Below are 18,753 nucleotides of genomic sequence, written 5' to 3' on the forward strand. Positions count from 1 at the left end.
GAACATTTACCGCGTCACGCTATTGGCACCACATCCATTGCCTTAAAAGCCTTTAAAAATGTTTCTGAAGTGCTTCGACGGCCCAGCTATAGTTAGTACGGTGCAATATAGTTCAATAGGGTGCAATATGGTGCTGTGGGCTAGTTTCTGTTGTATATATGATGGTACATTTGACTGGATTGTGCAAGTTGAGCAGCTTAAGGGACAGTCGCCGGGACACTGACGCGTATAAGCACGCATGCTGCGGTGATCTCGGTTGCTGTGGCGTATCGCCGCTACTGAGCACGGCTAGGTCGCCGGTTCGACTCCCGGCCGTGGTTGCCACGTTCCGATAGCTGCGGGACGCGAAAGCGCTCGTATGCCGCCTTTTTTTTCCCAGACGTATACAATAAGCGTGTCAATGCGTGGTCTGTGTCTGTCTCGTGGCTTATACGCATCCGTTATATATATATATATATATATATATATATATATATATATATATATATATATATATATATATATATATATATATATATATATATATATATATATATATATATATATATATATATTCTTTTTCCGGTGCATCAGTGTGCTTGCGTGTGCGTGTCGCACCTAAGCAGCGCGACTCACATGCCACAAGATCTGAAGCTTTCACGTCACTTTATTACCTTAAAGGCCTCCAGGATTGGGGGTGGGTAAGGGGTGAGTAGCAAATATAAGAAATTAAATACACGAGGAAAGGATGTTTAGGTAGAGGTTTGCTCAAAGGTAAATGTGTTATACAGTTCAAAAACGTGGATGGGCAGGTGATTGCGGCACTGTCGTGTGGAAGGCCGTAATAGTCCGAGGCTGAACGTGGAAAGAATGACGAGGTAAAAGTGGTAGTGCGCGCACGTGGACGGACGACTTGGAGGGGATGAGCGTCTCGACCGCTGTTAAGAATGGCGAGCTGCAATGCAGGATTGCCACCCAACTACGACTGGGGAACGAGACTCGCATCCCCCACTCTCCGTCGCTTCAGCTAGGATGCGTTCGATGAAGCGGGCTTTGTCCTGGAAACCGCCGCCATCATCTAGCCCCATCGCCGTTGTGACGGAATGAGTTCGGCGGACGAACTATTGTGCCCGAACTCCCCAGCGTGGACCTGATCTGCTACACGTGAGCAAGCTGCCGCGGGAAAGCCGTTTTTTGTTGCTTCCCACGCGCCGACCGCGACGCAGGACAACGAGCTACCCAGAATGGCTCCGAGCTTCCCGGAACGGCGCCCCTCTGACGTCGGCTCCGGACATCGGAATCTGTGTGCCTTTGTGTCCGTAAACTGTTCTGCGGGGCGGCGGCGAATTCACAATGAGTAAACGAACGTTCGCGTCACCTTGTATCGCGGGAGGACTGAGTGTTTAAAAACTGCTGTGGTGCGAATGCTCGGGACACTTCTCTTGAGCAGTCATGTTGGACTGACACTTTTTTTCTTAAGCAGTCATGTTAGACTGATTTAAATACTGTAAATAAACCCATATTCCTCGTTCTCGATGAGAAGCAGTTCTTCCCTTCATCAACGTCCCCAGCGTGGATAAGTTGGACGACGGCATGGGCCAGCTACCTTCGAATTCATGCCGGATTCCAATCTTGACAACGGATCACGAGCGATGGGATTGAGCCCCCAATCCTGACACCGCTGCGTTCAGAAGAGTTGACTGTTGGGCTAGTTGGTCGTGCATATTTTGAAGTAGCAGCTTGGCGCAAATAAAACCACAGACACAAGAAAGACGGACAAGGACAAGGATAAACCCGTGCGTTCAGACTGCAGACTGCACAGGTTTATCTCTCGCTTGTTCTTCGCTTTCCGCACCGCGCGTTCTTCGGCCTGTTTGTTGAGACTTCGATCCTTGCGCGAAGAAATTTTATCCTCCGCGGTTTTTGTTCTTTTTTTTTCGGCGCCTCGTATTTCGCACCTGACGGCCCACAGCGAGGTGGGAGTCATTTGGTTTCACCGGGCGTTCGCGAAACACCGCGTCAGTTGCCACGTGCGTATCCGGTTCCGAGTCCTCTGCGGAGCTTGCAAACGCGCGTGCCGTTTGCATGCAAGTACTTTATAGACGCATATTTCTTTTCTTTTCTTTCTTCCTTTCTTTCTTCCTTTCTTTCTTTCTTTCTTTTTTTCTCTTCATCGACGCAGGAGCTCGTCATCGGCATCGTCACCGGCGAATGTGCTCGGGGAAAAAAAAAAGAGAGAGAGAGAGAAAGAGAGAGAGAGAGAGTAGTGACTATTCTCTTACCCGCACGAACTGCAAACAGCAGTCTGAAATCCGAAATAAGCATGCATGAAAATGCGAACATGTTCACCGTTCCGTTGACCACATCCACTTGGCTTAGCCAAACTAATTGAGTACGCTTGCATTATATGGAACCAGTACACGCGTGCTAACGTTAACGCGCTTTCGCATTTAAGTTGTCATTTTTTCCCGCAAGCAATTAATCTGTCACCGCCGTAATAATCTGTCACCTGACTGACTATTGTCCATTGGGACTTCTCAATGAAAGTGCTTAAATTATTTTACACCCCGTTCTTTGTTTATTTTTTCATTGTCAAATTATAGCCTCCTTTATTGTAATCGTGATTTCGCCTAATATTTTATTACGTGCACTGTCTATGTATTTCCACTTGCAGGTAGTTCCAATGACGTGTTATTTCCGGTTGTGTTGATTTTTTTCGCGCTCACAGCAATTTGTCATTTTAATGTTTACTTCTGCTATCATTACAGCTATATTTATTATTGTTAATGTTTATAGTGTCGTGCTTTGTATTGCCCCTGCTGCTTTTATCCTGTGGTCATCACTATTTCTATAAATAATTAAATGAATAAATAAATAAATAAATAAATTTACCGAGAGACAAGCGGTAGCTACAGACGGGTGGCGCCTCCTTGTTAAAAATTCCTGCACAAGCTCGCCATGACGTCATAAATTTTGGCGGTGTCTGTTCTGGTCTGCATAATTTCTTTTGGCGGTAAACGTGGACTACATTGCATTCAAAAGACGACAAAAAAGTGAACTTAAAAACCTTCTGAAATCTCCACTGCACCGTAACTCCCTATTGACGAAAATATACTTCACAATGCGTGACGTCACACTCCAGCGTGTCGACACTGGCGTTCAAAGCGCTAAATTAATAAAAAAAATTTAAGTGTGAGCTTCGTTTTCGCTTTTCGTAATCACGCTCCTACCTTCAAAATTTACGAAAACTATGTTTTGAAAGAGTACCCTATCGGGCTGAACAGTTTTTTTTTATTTGTTTCGTTTCTCTTTAAATCACGTCCGGGTCAATCCCGTCCTGCGTGAGGTGTCACGCTGATATTCATGGCCGCACGTTCGTAGCGCGTTTGTGAGGAATATAGGGGACATACGTGAAATTATGCAAGTGCACGTCTCCACACGTCTTCTTTGACCCTCACGTGGTGGCTTACGTCGCCATAATATTAGGAAAGGACTCTGCCAATGGTGTTTGTAAAGCCTGTACTTCCAGCGTGTTGCATCCTCCCCCCCCCCCCCCCGGGTATTGTCTGGCAAATGACAATGTCGAGACGCGAAGGATTCCATTCTTTTGATGGCCGCCAAACCTTCAGGAACACGCCTTGCACGCGTTGCCTTCTGCATATAGTATTGTCGTCTGCAGGAAATTAGTGTCGTCTGCTGCTGATGGCGCCTCCGCCTCGAGTCCACACAATGGCGGGTCCCAGGCTGCTTCGGGTGTCGTATGCAAATAACAGAGAGAGTCCAGCGCCGCTCATTGGTCTTGTTTTCCGATTCGCTATCAACAGGTCGTCGTTCTGTCACATGCCACATGTATGCGGGTGTGTCGCACGTTCGAGATGTGTGATATGTGCGTCTTAACATAATTCTGCAAACGTCGCAATTGTCTCCCGAAGCAGCTCTCCGGTTACACCGATCCGTCAGCCGTTTGTTGAACTTGATGGGAAATTGTCGACGGTTGGCAATTAAAACCACCTGCCACTGTATAGGTATGACGTTATGACTATGTGCTCTGCTAAGTTTCGTCCCGCCGTGGTTGCTCAGTGGCTATGGTGTTGGGCTGCTGAGCACGAGGTCGCGTGATCGAATCCCGGCCACGGCTGCCGCATTTCGATGGAGGCGAAATGCGAAAAAACACCCGTGTGCTTAGATTTAGGTGCACGGTAAAGAACCCCAGGTGGTCGAAATTTCCGGAGTCCTCCACTACGGCGTGCCTCATAATCAGAAAGTGGTTTTGGCACGTAAAACCCCAAATATTATTATTATTATTATCGGCTAAGTTTCGCGCCAAGCCGGAAGCTAAGAGAAAGCGTTAATTATATGCACGAGAAGAATAACAATGCTTGCTAAAACAGAGGCGAGCTATACTAATTACATGCGCAATTGAACCTTTTAAGTCAGAGACTGGTGTTGCACTCGGCGTGGCAGTTTGCACCAATGTTCGCCAAGGAAGAGTTCCCCGAATCGCAGCGTCTGTGCGTCAACGTGTGGTGCCGGATTCGAAGGAGTTGTCGAAATTCGCTAGGTTCAGTTCTCGGTTTCTTTAAGCGCAGTGCGTAAGCCTAGTTTTCGGCATTTAGTTTTCCTTAAGTGCGGCACGGGAATCCTTGCTCATCAATAAATAATCGACCAGTACCAAGAAGGGGCTATCTCAATTCGTGACGTCACACTGACGTACCGGCGCTGGGAGTATCGGAGAAAAGTTACTAAGATAAAAATGGCGTTTGTCTTTGATTTTGTCTTCTTTCAATGGACCTCTTACCACGAAATTCACAAAAAATGAGTTTCGAAAGAATCGCTTGAGTGTAGACTGAATCATTGTTTCACTTTAGAATAGCTTCAGCATAAACTGAATCATTGTTTCACTTTAGTGTCTCTTTATAATTATACTTCATTAATCTGTTTGGCCTGCGCATGCGCGCAGACGTGCCGACGCTTCATTGTCGTCATTTACTGTCGACCTCGCAGACGGCCAGGCGTTCATCCCAGCCGAGCTGCCCGCGCAGCGACACTACCTGGTCATCGTGAACCCAAAGAGCGGACCGGGCCGGAGCCTCGAGATCTTCCTGCACCGGGTGCGACCGATCCTGGCCGAGGCCGACATCTCCCACCTGCTGCTCGTCACCGGTAATACGGGGGGCGAGGGAACGCCGGCTGTGTCGGGGGTGTCTAAAAGACTCGGTGGCTATAACGCGTTTCCGCCTTTGCAACTCCTTCCGGCGCATGCAGTATGCGGAAGCACAGCCTTCGCGATCTCTTTCTGCCTCTTCGATTTCTCGTCCAGGACCGCCCGAGGCGCTGCGTAAGCAACGCTCGTCGGCTGAAAGCGCACCGGGCAGTCTGGGCCTTTTAGGGATGGGTAAATTAAAGAGGTTAATGGGGCAACCGTCGCTGGTGCGTGACATTGGACACCCATAGTTTCGGTCGGACGACTACTAGACGTCGAGCTATGACTGTCAAGTGTCACCGCTGTGCTATAGATCGGTTCGGCGTAGCTTCGTACAGACGGCTACTTTTAGACGTCAAGCTAGGACTCTCCAGTAGTGCTACTGCATTAGTGAGCTCGATATCGACGTACTCATTGCACAGTGATTGCACCGTACAATCATTCCAATCTACCGGTGCTAACGTGTGGGCCATACTCTTAGAGGTTTACAAATGAAGCTCGAGGAAAAGTTAAGGGCACGCAACGAACAATGCGATGAAAAATGATGGGCTTTACGTTAGGAGACAGGAAGACATCAGTGTGACTTTGCGAGAAAACGGGTGTAACCGATATTCTGGTTTAGATTAAGAGGAAGAAATGCAGTTGGGCAGGACATGCAATACGTAGGTCAGATAACCGGCGGTCTATTACATTTGTCGAGTGTGGGTAGCAAATAAATGGTAGCGCAGTCGAGGACGGATAACGGGTGGTATATTACATTTATCGAATGTGGGTGCCAAGGAAATGGAAGCGCAGTCGAAAATAAATAACCGGTAGTTTATTATATTTATCGAATGTGAGTGTCAAGGAAAAGGAAGCGCAGTCGGGAACCGATAACCAGTGGTCTATTACATTTAACGAATGTGGGTGCCAAGGAAATGGAAGCGCAGTCGAAAATAGATAACCGGTAGTTTATTATATTTATCGAATGTGAGTGTCAGGGAGAAGAAAGCGCAGTCGAGGACAGATAACCGGTGGTCTATTACATTTATCGAATGTGAGTGTCAAGGAAAAGGAAGTGCAGTCGAGGATATATAATCGGTGGTCTATTACATTTATGAATGTGGGTACCAAGGAAATGGAATTGCAGCCGAGAACAGGTATCGGTGGTCTATTACATTTATCGAATGTGGGTACCAAGGAAATGGAATTGCAGCCGAGGGCAGATAACCAGTGGTCTGTTACGTTTATCGAATGAAGTGCGAAACAAGAGGAAAGCGCAGTAGAGGACGACAGGGAATGTATGTGGTGTGATAAAATTGGGAAATTTGCAGCCATCTAGGGTAGTGTCAGCTGGCGCAAGACAGGGGTACTTGGAGATCGATGGGTGAGGCCTTTGTTCTACAGTGGACACAAAAATAGGGTGATTATGATATTGCTGGACATGCCATCGAGTGCTCTCCCGTTGCGCTTCTACGCTTTGTCGGTTCCACGCAGTTTTAATTTGTACAAACGGCTATAGCACGTCGAGGTGAAGCCTTCGTAGTGCCACTACGCAAATGGAGAGCTTTAGATTGACGGACATGTTTTACCTTATTACAGAGTCCTGGTCACGTGGTTCTTCCGTTGCATCTTGGCGTGCGGGGACGCGTGCGGTAAACTAATGCTTGCAGTTGCTGGGTTTTATTGGAACGAAGAATATACAATACCGTGTTTGTTCCCTGTGACAACGTCGACACCGATAAAATTGTTTTTACCGAAGTGTATCTATTGTTTAGGACGTATTTGTTTCGTAATTTGTCATATATGATGTATAATTTTGCGTAATTTGTATATTTATAAATTTCTGTATCTTGTATAGCAATGTGCTGTTATTTGTGCTTTGTTATGATTCATTCTACTCTCCCCCCTGCCCCCAACTTAGACAATCCATTGTGGCGATGTAAGCAAAGTGAGGATGAATAAATCAACAATACGATCAGGTGGTTTTTCTATGCGACACAGTAATACGCAACAGAGAGAGAGCCTGTTAGGTAAAGCTACTTCCTACGGAGTAAAATAACTTTCCAAAGTCATTTCAAAGCGCCGCATGCCGTATGCGACATCCCGTCCTACCATTACGATTATGATGTTGGGGAACATTACCGGCAGAAGAAAAGACATTCTCATCCGACCGCATTCGGAAATACGCGTTGCGTTATCCGTTCTTGAGCTTGCGCAAGAGTTGGTGGCCGTTTTCAAAGCGGTCGGCAAAGCTGGCTTCCCCGCCTTCGAGAGTAGTTGTGAGGAGAAACATGCTTCAAGCATATTCTCTCTTCTGAGGAAGGTGGCTTTCCTAAGGTGAGTACTTAATTGTCGGCTTAAACAAGATGAGGACTGTAGTAAGGGCGGACATCGTTTCAATTTGTTAGTCATTCTTCAGCGCTCCCACGGCTAATAATTAATGCACTAGATAATAGTTTTCATTATTGGCGCTCGACTGTCTCTGTTTTGTAATCAGTAACTGAATAAACTTGAACTATATTTCTGACGATGTCGCAGTCATCCGCGCCGCTCTGAAGCTTAGAACAGAATTATGCATCTTATTTTCGTGCAATTATTTTAATTGTCTTTTAACTGGTCTCGCTTAGCCTACATCGATGTAGTCCTCGCTAATTATATTGTTTAATTATTGCTATGTATTTGTTGGTGTTCACAACTGCCCAATTATAAATATATGTGTTAACGGTCTTGTATAACGATACGAGTAACAACACCTTGTCAGCCTCCCCCCACAACCTCACGTAAAACTTCTTTTTTTTTTTGAAGCCTCTGAATCATGTGAATATATCAATAATTTATTTACTGGACGCGTGTCAGCCGGTAGCCAAACGGAGGCCCTTCCAATTCCGGTTGGTGCGTGACTGCAATCTCGCACCTGAATATTGCACCACATCGGACACGTCGCGTTAATGAATGCACCGTACCCATATGGAGCAAGTTGTGCAAGAACCCGCACAAATGGAGGCACGGCTGTCAACCCCTAGCACCACCAGATTACGGACAACCATCTACGAGACTTTCGCTCGAAACACCGTGTGTAACCCCTGCATGGATCTCTACACGAGCGTACTGACAATTCTACAGCTTGAGGTACGGCACGTCCAGAAGCCGCGAAAACAAGACGAGGGACACTGCACGATGGCAGGACAGGCGCGTATTGCACCGAGTTACAATTTGACAACAGTGATTGATCTAGTGAAAAGCAGTCGCCATCAAAAAAAAATCCAAACAGTATGCGGAGAGCTGATATGACGTCGAGGCCGCCATGTTTGGGCACTATAGCACGGTGAAAAGATGCGTCCATTACCTCACGTGAAAGCTATCTATGCGATTGTTTGCAGAACGCCGGAACCATGCGCGGGACTTCATCAAGAATCTCCACCTGAACCAGTGGAGTGGCATTATCATCATTTCCGGCGACGGGCTGCTCTACGAGGTATGTATCTAGCCTTATACAATTCTAGAGCTTCCTACGAAGTTTACTGCAAAGAACTCTGGTGCTGCCTTCACTCGGTTGCCATGGGAACAACGAGTAGTACGTGGATTTGTCTAAACCTTTGTGCTTGTGGATTCAAACGTTCTTGTCGATCTGTGTAGCACGCTTCGTCTTGCTTTACTGGCGCACATTTGCCGGCGACCTAACTAACGTGGCGTGGAACTAACGTATAAACGCTACTACTACTTCAACCATTGGGACCCCCGAGCACACCTAAAGATACTTGTTCCCTCGTAGTGACCCTTCTGTTAACACAGTATAGGGCGCAGGTTTCTAGACATTACCACAGTATGGCGATAGTTCTCCTCTTTTGGCTAGGGCATTGCCTGTGTCCAGCCGTTGTAAATGGGCTGGTATAATCAGTAAAGGGAAATTGAGACATCCACCCAATCGTAGCAACTGTGACAAAGGAAACCCATACGGATTCTTCGAAAAGAAAGCCTCGCAGTTGAACAAAAATTCGTCGTGGGGACATCCACCCAATCGTAGCAGTTGCTACAAACGAAACCTACGCAGGTTCCTCGAAAGAAAAGCCTCGCAGTTGAAGAAAAATTCGTCCTGGTAAATTCATCCTGGTGCAGGACCAGGGCGAGTTTTTCTTCAATTGCGAGGCTTTTCTTTCGGGGAACCCGTACGTGTTTCCTTTGAAGCAACTGCTACGAGTGGGTGTACGTCTCATTTTCCCTTTATTAGTTTTCTGCTTTTCTTGCAACGTGCTCGGGTGGACACATTCCTGTAATTCGCGTCGCGCAACGAGTATAGTCGTAGCCCGAGCATGAGACGCGCGATGACGTCGCAGATGCGGACAGGTCCGTGTCGTTCCTGTCGTCATTGTGTTGTTCTTGCGCTTCAACTGTATCCGTCACGTGAACAGTGCAGTCTCGAACTTCTCTGTGGCTGGACCGTGACCTGCCCCTTCTACTACGCGTGTTCTTTCTCTCACTCCAGGTGTACAACGGCCTCATGGAGCGACCCGACTGGGAGCTGGCCATCAAGATACCCATCGGCATGATCCCCGGTGGATCGGGAAACGGCCTGGCTCGTACCATCAGCCACGCCGCCAAGTGAGAACCGTACAAGACCCGTACCGCATATCGCACCAGAGACCTGTATCGCTTTCGGTGGCAGTGTGACCTTCGCGAGAGTTCACGCGTCGAAGTGTACACGTAGGCGGCCGAAAGTGTTCCCGTCACTGTGGTAACGTGGCGAGCTTCGCACAGTCCAGGAACACTGTCGGCCGTATAGGTGACTGTGCGTTCGATACAGAATCACGCGAAACCTCGCGATCGTGATCGCATCCACGACAGCTTCTGTTCGGCGAGAAAGACACTCCTAATCGAAGGCAGCTAGGCAAAGGAAGCGCCGCTTTAAAAAATCCGCAGACTACTCATACCCATTGTAATCAAATGCCAAAGGAATGCACCGTGCCAGAACTGTAGGGAACATCCGCCTTCCAGGAGCGTTTGGGGAAAAAGAGCAGAGAGGAGACGGTGCCGGAGTTTTTAAAGGTTTAGGTCACTTCGCGGAGATAAACATTATGCTTGATTAGAATAGGTCTTGAGACGCATAATTAGCCTGCGGAGGCTAGGTTATTATTTGTCGCCATTCCGGTTCGAAGGGGAGGTAATTAGCGATCGTCATTGTCATCTTCAGATGACCAATCATTCCATTCAGCATTTCCTGGTACAGTTCGGCGTCTCCGTGAATCGGTATCCCGGATAAACGTCTGCAAGTTTGTATGGAACACGTTACATTCGCGCGAACGCAAACATTATGGTCTGACTGCTGCACCTGGTTCCGCTACAGTGCCTGCGGCCAATAGGCTGCACTCTAATACTGTGAAACAGTGTAGCGACCTTCTCGGAAAATACTCTCCCTCTCACGGTTGTATAAAAGTTACGAACAGTAAAAAGGTGCCCCAGAAAGGCTGGCCCACGTTTCGATAGGCGGACATATATCTTCGTCAAAGGCCTCATTGGCCGAAGGTAGGCCCATTTTTCGAAATAAAGGCCTTTGACGAAACTAGGTCCACCTATCGAAACGTAGGCCTTTGACGAACGTAGGTCCATCTATTGAAACGTAGGCCTTTGGCGTAGGCCTTTGACGAACATAGTCCACCTATTTAAACCTAGGCCAGCCTTTCTGAGGCACCTTATCCCTGTTCGTAACGTTTATACCACAGTGTCCTGCTCCATAGGTGAGCCCCCTTCTAGGTTCTGTCTCACGGTTAGTGTTTGCTACGCAGTGAACCCTACGTGAGCGATCCGATTCTGGCGTCGACGCTGGGCATCGCCAAGGGACGGGTGGCCCCTCTGGACCTGATGAAGGTGGAGACTCCGTCGGGACCCCTCTACTCGTTCCTGAACGTCGGCTGGGGCATCATGGCCGACATCGACATCGAGTCCGAGAAGCTGCGTGCCATCGGAGAGATACGCTTCACCCTGTGGGCCTTCTGGAGGGTCTTCAGTGAGTGGGCTACGCCTCCTGACCTCTCCTATTTGTCACCTCCACGTCCGTTTCGAAGGGGATGCCGATAAATAATAATAACCTTCATCATCAATTACGCTGCGTTCGATTTACGAAGCAAGGACTCGACCTGGAAACTTGTATGTTTCTATTCTACAATCGAATCCAATTCGAAACCTGTTCGAATGATGAATGGCCGTTTTCACCATTACTGTGAAGTGATCTTCGCATCCCTAGTATATGTTCAGAATGTTGAAAAGCTTCAGTCATTTGCATTATACCGTATACGTTATAAGCGTTGTTTCTTAAAAGCACAAATGCAGCATTCGTACTAGACAAATAATTCGCATACTCGGGGCTCATTGGCGAGTGCGAAGGTTAGCGTTTTAGCCGCAAAACATCTGGCTTCATGATCGACGTATAGCTTGCTTCACTACGTGTGGTTTCCGGTGTTTTAAATCTGCTGTGACCTCCGGGTCGGGATTTAGCGCATTCTTGCTTCAATGTTATGAATGATTGCGCACATTTGGGAATGTCAAATATTCGGAAACTATCCGAATAAAATACTCGTATTTACTTGGATCTTTTGATTCAGTATTTGAAGGGTACGAATAGGGTCGACTCCCATTAATTCGACCCTTGCGGGAGCGTAAAATTTGGTCGAATTATCCGTGAGGTCGAATTAACGAACGGTGGTAAAATGAACCAATTCAAATATTTGTTTATTGCTCGAAGTAGTTATTATATGTCTTTCTGTTTTTTTAGTCTTGAAGTGCGACTCAAAAGGCATGCGGTGACGAGCGCCGACATTTTTAAACGCTGCCTCAGAGTTAGACTGAAAAAAAAATTAAGGTTATGAAAAAAAAGTAGAAGGAAGACAGCTTCACGCCTAGAGAAACAGAAGCGCCATCTGCTGAATTTCTTGTTTTTCAGCCTTAGTATACTCGGCGTGCACGAGGGTGCGCCTGTTAGGGGGGTCGAATTAACCGAAGCGGCGTGCTTTCGCGTTCGAAGTAAACGAGTTTTGTTTTTCATAGCAATGTATGGTTTCTCGCTGGGACATTTCAGAGCGTTCGAATTAAGCGAAAATTCGAATTATCCGAGTTCGAATTAACGAGAGTTGACTGTGATCGCACACCCTATTAGGGGGGTCGAATTAACCGAAGCGGCGTGCTTTCGCGTTTGAAGTAAACGAGTTTTTTTTTCATAGCAATGTATGGTTTCTCGCCGGGACGTATCAGTGCGTTCGAATTAAGCGAAAATTCGAATTAACCGAGTTCGAATTAACGGGAGTTGACTGTGATCGCACACCCCTATCACGAACTCTCGCGCCTCGCCTCAATTATCGAGCGCCGTCTGCTCGCTTTGCAACGTTTTGTAGACCTGCGTACGTACCACGGCCGGATATCGTACCTGCCCGCCACCGAGAAGATGAAGGGCGGCAACGGAGTCATCTCGCGGCTGGTGACGTCATCGTCGGCGCGCAACGGGCCCTCGTTGTCACCTCTGCCCCGCAACCAGTCGTCGGGCACCGACCTCGGCGAACTGTGCGGCCAGAACGGCAGCGCGAGGACATTTCACAGGTGGGTAGGCATCGTATATGCGCACTTTGTTAGACCAGAAGCGTGATATTCCTGACTGTGTTAAAATTGTATCGTATCTTGTGCGCCGAGCGGCACACGTGTTCTGCGCAATTCTTGCTCGCTTCTCCCGTCATGTTTAACGGACCAGGCGCTCTCAATGAATCCATTACGTAGCCCCCACAGTGCTGCCCGTCGAAGATCAAAGCCGTGCTTGACTACGCATCCCACTTATGACGCCATGTATCGTAGCGCCTAGGAAGACGAACATGCTGGGCCGGGGCAGTGGGGGAAAGAACTCCGATTTATTGAACATGTGTACATATGTAGGTTTTAGGAAGGGGTGTGTCTTTTTATCAAGAACAGATAAGTTGTTTGCACAGCATGCACATGGTGCATGCGTATTGACATACAATGTCAATATTGTCACGTTCGCCTACAATTCCTCGCGCCACGACACAGCTGGCTATTCCCCCTTCTATCTCCTCTTCGGCCGTGAGCCAACTTTGCCTTTCGAGACACTCCTCTCGACCACGCTCGATTCGCCGACAGAGTACACTCGGGATGTCATAACCACAGCGACCCAAGCACGCCAGATTGCCCGCATTCGTCTTTCTGCTTCACAGTATACAATATACATACGATGCATACATACATACGATACGATGTCGCTACGATACAAAAATTAGAGACTTTTAGCGTGTCCGCTATTCCGGCAAACGGGGGCGGATTGCCGGATGGTCGCGGGCGGTTTGCCGGAATACCGGACGCACTAAAATTCTCTATTAAGTTCCCGTGTTGTCAGCGTATATGCTAGGTGCACTTTTAATGAGACTCCATCATTGTTTGGGAACTTCGGGAGACTATCTGCCTGTATACCTAACCGCTTCTCTCCAGCTTGTGTCACTGGGTGCGTCAAGGTCGTATGGTTTCAGCGGCGGGCGGCTGTGCTTAGGGAACAGGGTTCAAAACCCAACCGTCGGACCAACTTTGGGCACTAGTTGTGTTGTCACTGGTTATGTGCGGCTCTGCAGTGACAAAAGTAACGAACGTTTACGCGGTTATTGGCGCAATAGAACCCGCGGTTTGTATGATCGGACAATCTTGTCTGAATATTATATTCGCACAAGCGCAACGGGTGGACATCGCGGCGGCGTCCCCAGATAATCCAGTAAATCGAGGGCCGCACATTGGCATTGGCCCTATAACAGTTAACGCATACGTATCCCCTTTTTTGTCCGTGTTTTCACGCCCTCTACCTCCCCGCCCATTCCTGCCCGTGTGTAGCGTGAAGCACCATGTGATTTATTTTATTTTATTTTTATTTTTATTTTTATTTTGGACGCTCCGATTTCCAGGTCTGATAGCGCTCCGGAAGGCCACCGCATGGGCGATTGCGGGACGTCACAGGACGAAGGGAACGAGAGCGGCCTGGAGAGGGCTACGGAGCACGCCGTGCAGGGTGGCACCGAGGACCACGTGACTCCTCTCACGGGCGAGGAGCTGCCGCCCGAGCTCGAACTGGTCGCCGATTCGAGCGTCGAGCGCGTGCCGGGGCCCAAGCCGCAGGCAAGTGCGACGACCTCCCTTCGACCTCCTCTCCGCGGTGGTTCAGTGGCTACGGCCATAGAGTTTCCTACAAAATTACTAGAGGGAACTCTGGCGCTGCAATCGTTGTCCTACCATGGGAATGATGGGAAGTACATGGATTTATCTGATCTTCGTGCTTATGGATTCAAACGTTCTTGTGGCTTTGTATATTACGCTATATAAATCTTATTGTCGTATATTTCAGCGCAATCTATATTCGTCGAAGTGCAGAAGACGCCGGGAACGCGTACAATTGCTATTAATTGCAACGATTGAGCTTGTCTATGTGCCCAAATCGAAACGCGCCAAGCGTCTCTAGCGTCTCAAAGCACTGGCATGCCCGCGATAAGTTCATAAGTGTGTTTCATTCGCTTGTCGATACGTGCATCCGTGGCTTAATGGTTTCAGTATCAGGCTTCTGTACTAGAGTCCCTGTGTTCGAATCCTGCCGTCGGACAATTTTAATTACGTTTATTTAATTATTTATTACGCAATAAACTGTTCAAAATTACGAGTTTACAAAGTCACAAAGCTGTTTGAAGCCAAACGGACGAAGTTTAGGCAAATCCATGTACTTCCCATAATTCCCATGCTGGGACAACCACTCCCATTGTAGCTCACGTAGACACTATCGCCAGAGTTCCCTCTAGTAATTTTGTAGGAGACTCTATGGCTACGGCGTCCTGCTGCATGAGCACGAGGTCGCGGGTTCGGTTCGCGGTCCCAGCGGCCGCATTTCGTCGGGCGCAGGGTTGCCAGGTCGAAAAAACGACATGTAGCCAAAGAATCGGGAAACTAGCCCAAAAGTAGCCAACTTGAGCCAAGGGCAGTAAAAGTAGCATAAGTAGCTTTTTTATCTTTTTTTTAATTTCATCCCCGACTCGGGGGTGAAATGAAAAAAAAAATTACCGACGATTACGTTACTTCCTAATGCGAAATTTGAGCGCAGCAAATAAGCTGTTTCACCTTTTCGATAGATTGAGGCAAAGAAAGCGAGCAACACATGTATGTGCTATCACAGATTTTTTTTTTCACACGTATTCCTTTAACAAAGACTCCACTACCAGTTCTTGACAGTCATGAACGAAGCTTTGTGGTCGGAGAATACATGGATGTACCAGCCGATGAGCCGGTAAGCCGGTTGTCTTGAACGGTAGGAGGGCGAACGGCAGCGGCAATTTCGGCTCGGGCGGTGCACATATACAGATCCGCCGCCACCGATCTGGCTCTCTGATTGCCACCGCACAGGGGTTGCATTGGAGGAGGAGCGAAGAAAGGAATTAAGTTCGAGCCGGCGCTTTGACAGCCGGAGACTCGCAGGAAGAGGGGGGAGGGGGGCGGCGTGTACACCCAGCGGCAAACGATGGGGGCAGAAGCGCGCGCAGCAAGCGGACAACACGTTAAAGGGAGGAGGGAAGAGATAGCAGCGACTGACTGATGCCGCTGACGCCGATAGTGAGTCAACCCCAGCTGCGGAGTTGGTTTCAGGGACAACGCCGCCGATGCCGACACAAACAATATGATACCCTCGCTTCCGCAGCGCTAAGAACCAGGTCTAGCCGTGGGAAGGTGGTCACGTATTCGTCGACGTGCCGGGGCCTGCGTGAAATAACCGGCGCGTCGGCAACTGAAGAGCACCCTATCCGCCACACAAGAACGGGGGGGGGGGGACCCTTTCTTCCTCTTTCTGCATGGCGGCGACGGTGTTCTATGCAGTCACGTTATCTTGACTCTCTAGCGGCGTCAGCGGCATCCAGCGGTATCAGTCGGTCGCTGCTAGCGCTGGGGGGATGAAAGGGGGGCGGAGCTGGTTACGAGGCCGACGACAACGCCGACGACGACGCGAAACCCAGGAACGGACGCCAAAGAGCTGCGCTCTAAAAAAACGTTCGTGCACGTAATTTAGGTGCAAGTTAAAGACACCCAGGTGGTTAAAATTGATCCGGAGCCCTCCACTATGGCTCATCTCGTGTCCCCAATAGTGTTCCGGGACATTAAGCCCCGGTAATTAGTCAGTTTAAACTAGGCAAAGAGAATTAGTCGCTATAAGTTGGAGACAGAATTATTGACAGTGGGTGATCAAGGGAAGCTGCAAGCCAGAGCCAACAGTCGTTTGGCAAGGGCTTTCGTCTTCCTCAGGAGCCCTGACGAGAAACCCCGAGTCCCCAGCTCAAAGCGGTGACTGGATCCGCACTTTGGGACGTAGAAGTATTTTTGAAGTCTTGACTCCTACATATCCGTACGTTGGTAACCGGATGTATCCGGACGTCTGTAACCAGATAGCCCGTACCCAAACCCTGCTTCAGTATGTGTCTAGGAGAAGCTTCGAATTCTTTCCCGCAAACGAAGAAATAGAAAGATATCGCGGACCGGTGGTCTAAATGTCGAGGCCGTGTCGCGCCTTATACCCCGTGTACGTCGAGCACCCGGATGTCTGTAACTGGATGTATCCGGACGTCTGTAACCAGATAGCCCGTACCCAAACCCTGCTTCAGTATGTGTCTAGAAGAAGCTTCGAAATCTTTCCCGCAAAAAAAAGAAATAGAAAGAAAAGATATCGCGGACCAGTGGTCTAAATGTCGAGGCCGTGTCGCGCGTTACACCCCGTGTACGTCGAGCACCAGGCCAGGTCGTCGAGCTACGCTCACCTGCGGGTCGAACGACATGCAGGAACCCGCGCTTTCGGCGCCCGAGTGGTTCCCGGCGCTGACGGACCCGGTGCCGGACGACTGGACCGTGGAGGAGGGGCGCTTCATCATCTGCTACTCGAGCACGGTCAGCCACCTGGGCACCAACCTGTTCATCGCGCCCGAGTCCCGGCTGGACGACGGCATCGCGTGGCTGCTCATCATCCGGGGTGAGGTGACCCGCTTCCAGGTGCTCAGCTACTTCAAGGCCCAGGAGGCCGGCCAGCACGTGGACCTGCCCTTCGTGCGCCTCATACCGGTGCGGGCGTTCCGCCTGGAGACCTTCTCCGACTGCACCATAACCGTGGACGGCGAGGTCGTCAAGACGAGGGTGGGTCTTCGAAAGAAAAAAAAAACCTTCGCTTAGACTTTGACGTCCTACGGCGAAAGTTCTTGAGGCACCCTCCCCAAATACGGGGCTGACACTCGGGGGGGGGGGGGGGGGGAGTCAACACGAGTGTGGGTCTTCGAAGAAACCTTCACCTTGGCTTTGACGTGCTAAAGTAAAACATATTGAGGCACCCCCCCCCCCCCCCCCTCAACACGGGGCTGACACTCCAGGAGGGTCTTCTGTATCTGAATACATTAGAGAACTGTAAGTCCAGATGTCTGGAAGAAGCCTCCTTTCGTACAAAAAAATGCAACTAACCCTGCTTTAAATTTTGATGTAAGACCGAAGTGCGCGTTACACCTTGTACCTCAATTGAGTCGCGGGTCTTGAAAGAAAACGTAAAATATACTGTGATGTGACACAGTAAAACATTTTGAGGTGCCCGATGCAGGGCTAACGTTCAGGGAGTACCTTGGGTTCTACATATGTATATTTAGAAGTGTAAGTTGATATGTCTATAACAAGTCCTCCTTTTCACAAAAGATGCAACGAACCCTGCTTTAAATGTTTAGTCCGAACTGCTTTAAATGTTTAGTCCGAACTGACGAAGAAGAAGAAGACCACGGAGTGCAGGCGTGCTTCGTGTCGGCTCCTCTATTTTCCTATGTTTTTGGCAGATTATCGAGCTTCTCGTGGTAATTCTTCTTACCAGCGATCGGCGGACTCATCAGGACTCCCCCGACACCAAGTTTCGCCAGGTGGGCCCATCTTCTGGCCGATAAGCAGCGCCTTTTGTCCCGCCACGCAGGCGGGGCGAGCTAAGCCTATCTCCACGTAGGCTACTATTGCCCGGCCGCCGCGGCGGCGGGGCGTGCCAAGCCTACCGTGCCGCCGGACCTCATTGGAGCTCCCAGACTCCGACGGCAAGGTGCCAGGCCTTTCCTGACGTTCAATGGAAGTTGTACAGGTCGAAGGAACAGATATTAGGCCGGAAGATTTCGGCAAGGGAGCGGGGTGGTGCGATGTCAAGAGGAAGAAACAGGCCGACGGTGCGACCGAGTCGGCGCATAACCAGCATGTGCACATGCAGCCACGGACGGCAGCCACATCGAATACGGGAGTCACCACAGCGCAGTACAAAAGGAAGTACGCCCGTCAAGTGCAGCAGGTTGCCATGGCAAGCCGAATGCCAGAGTTGCCGCCGGACGATTACAAAATCGTCGTACGCCCTCGAGGCGGCTTCAACGTGCGCGATTACGGCACGGATCGCATTTACTGCTGCCTACGTAACGCGGCGGGTGTAGGCAGAGAAGCGGCCGGCGAAGATAGCATCTGCCTCAACGTTAAACAGAACGTGGTGGTGCTCAGCACGCCGTCTGAAGACAGAGCCAAACGCTACG

At 49.2% G+C, this 18,753-nt stretch overlaps 1 protein-coding gene across 6 annotated transcripts in view; it reads left to right on the forward strand.

Annotated features, from left to right (window-relative positions):
* Positions 1-18,753, forward strand: part of LOC135912910 (sphingosine kinase 1-like) — a 111,497-nt gene that overhangs the window by 83,981 nt on the left and 8,763 nt on the right. For all 6 annotated transcript variants that reach the window (XM_065445511.1, XM_065445512.1, XM_065445513.1 and 3 more), the window contains 7 exons: positions 4,984-5,142; positions 8,545-8,639; positions 9,648-9,763; positions 10,945-11,165; positions 12,547-12,748; positions 14,104-14,314; positions 17,006-17,353. In XM_065445511.1, the coding sequence (XP_065301583.1) occupies positions 4,984-5,142; positions 8,545-8,639; positions 9,648-9,763; positions 10,945-11,165; positions 12,547-12,748; positions 14,104-14,314; positions 17,006-17,353 (1,352 nt within the window). The remainder of the gene's footprint in view (positions 1-4,983; positions 5,143-8,544; positions 8,640-9,647; positions 9,764-10,944; positions 11,166-12,546; positions 12,749-14,103; positions 14,315-17,005; positions 17,354-18,753) is intronic.

Source organism: Dermacentor albipictus, chromosome 8 (genome assembly GCF_038994185.2).
Source record: "Dermacentor albipictus isolate Rhodes 1998 colony chromosome 8, USDA_Dalb.pri_finalv2, whole genome shotgun sequence".
In the NCBI taxonomy this organism is placed as follows: domain Eukaryota; kingdom Metazoa; phylum Arthropoda; class Arachnida; order Ixodida; family Ixodidae; genus Dermacentor; species Dermacentor albipictus.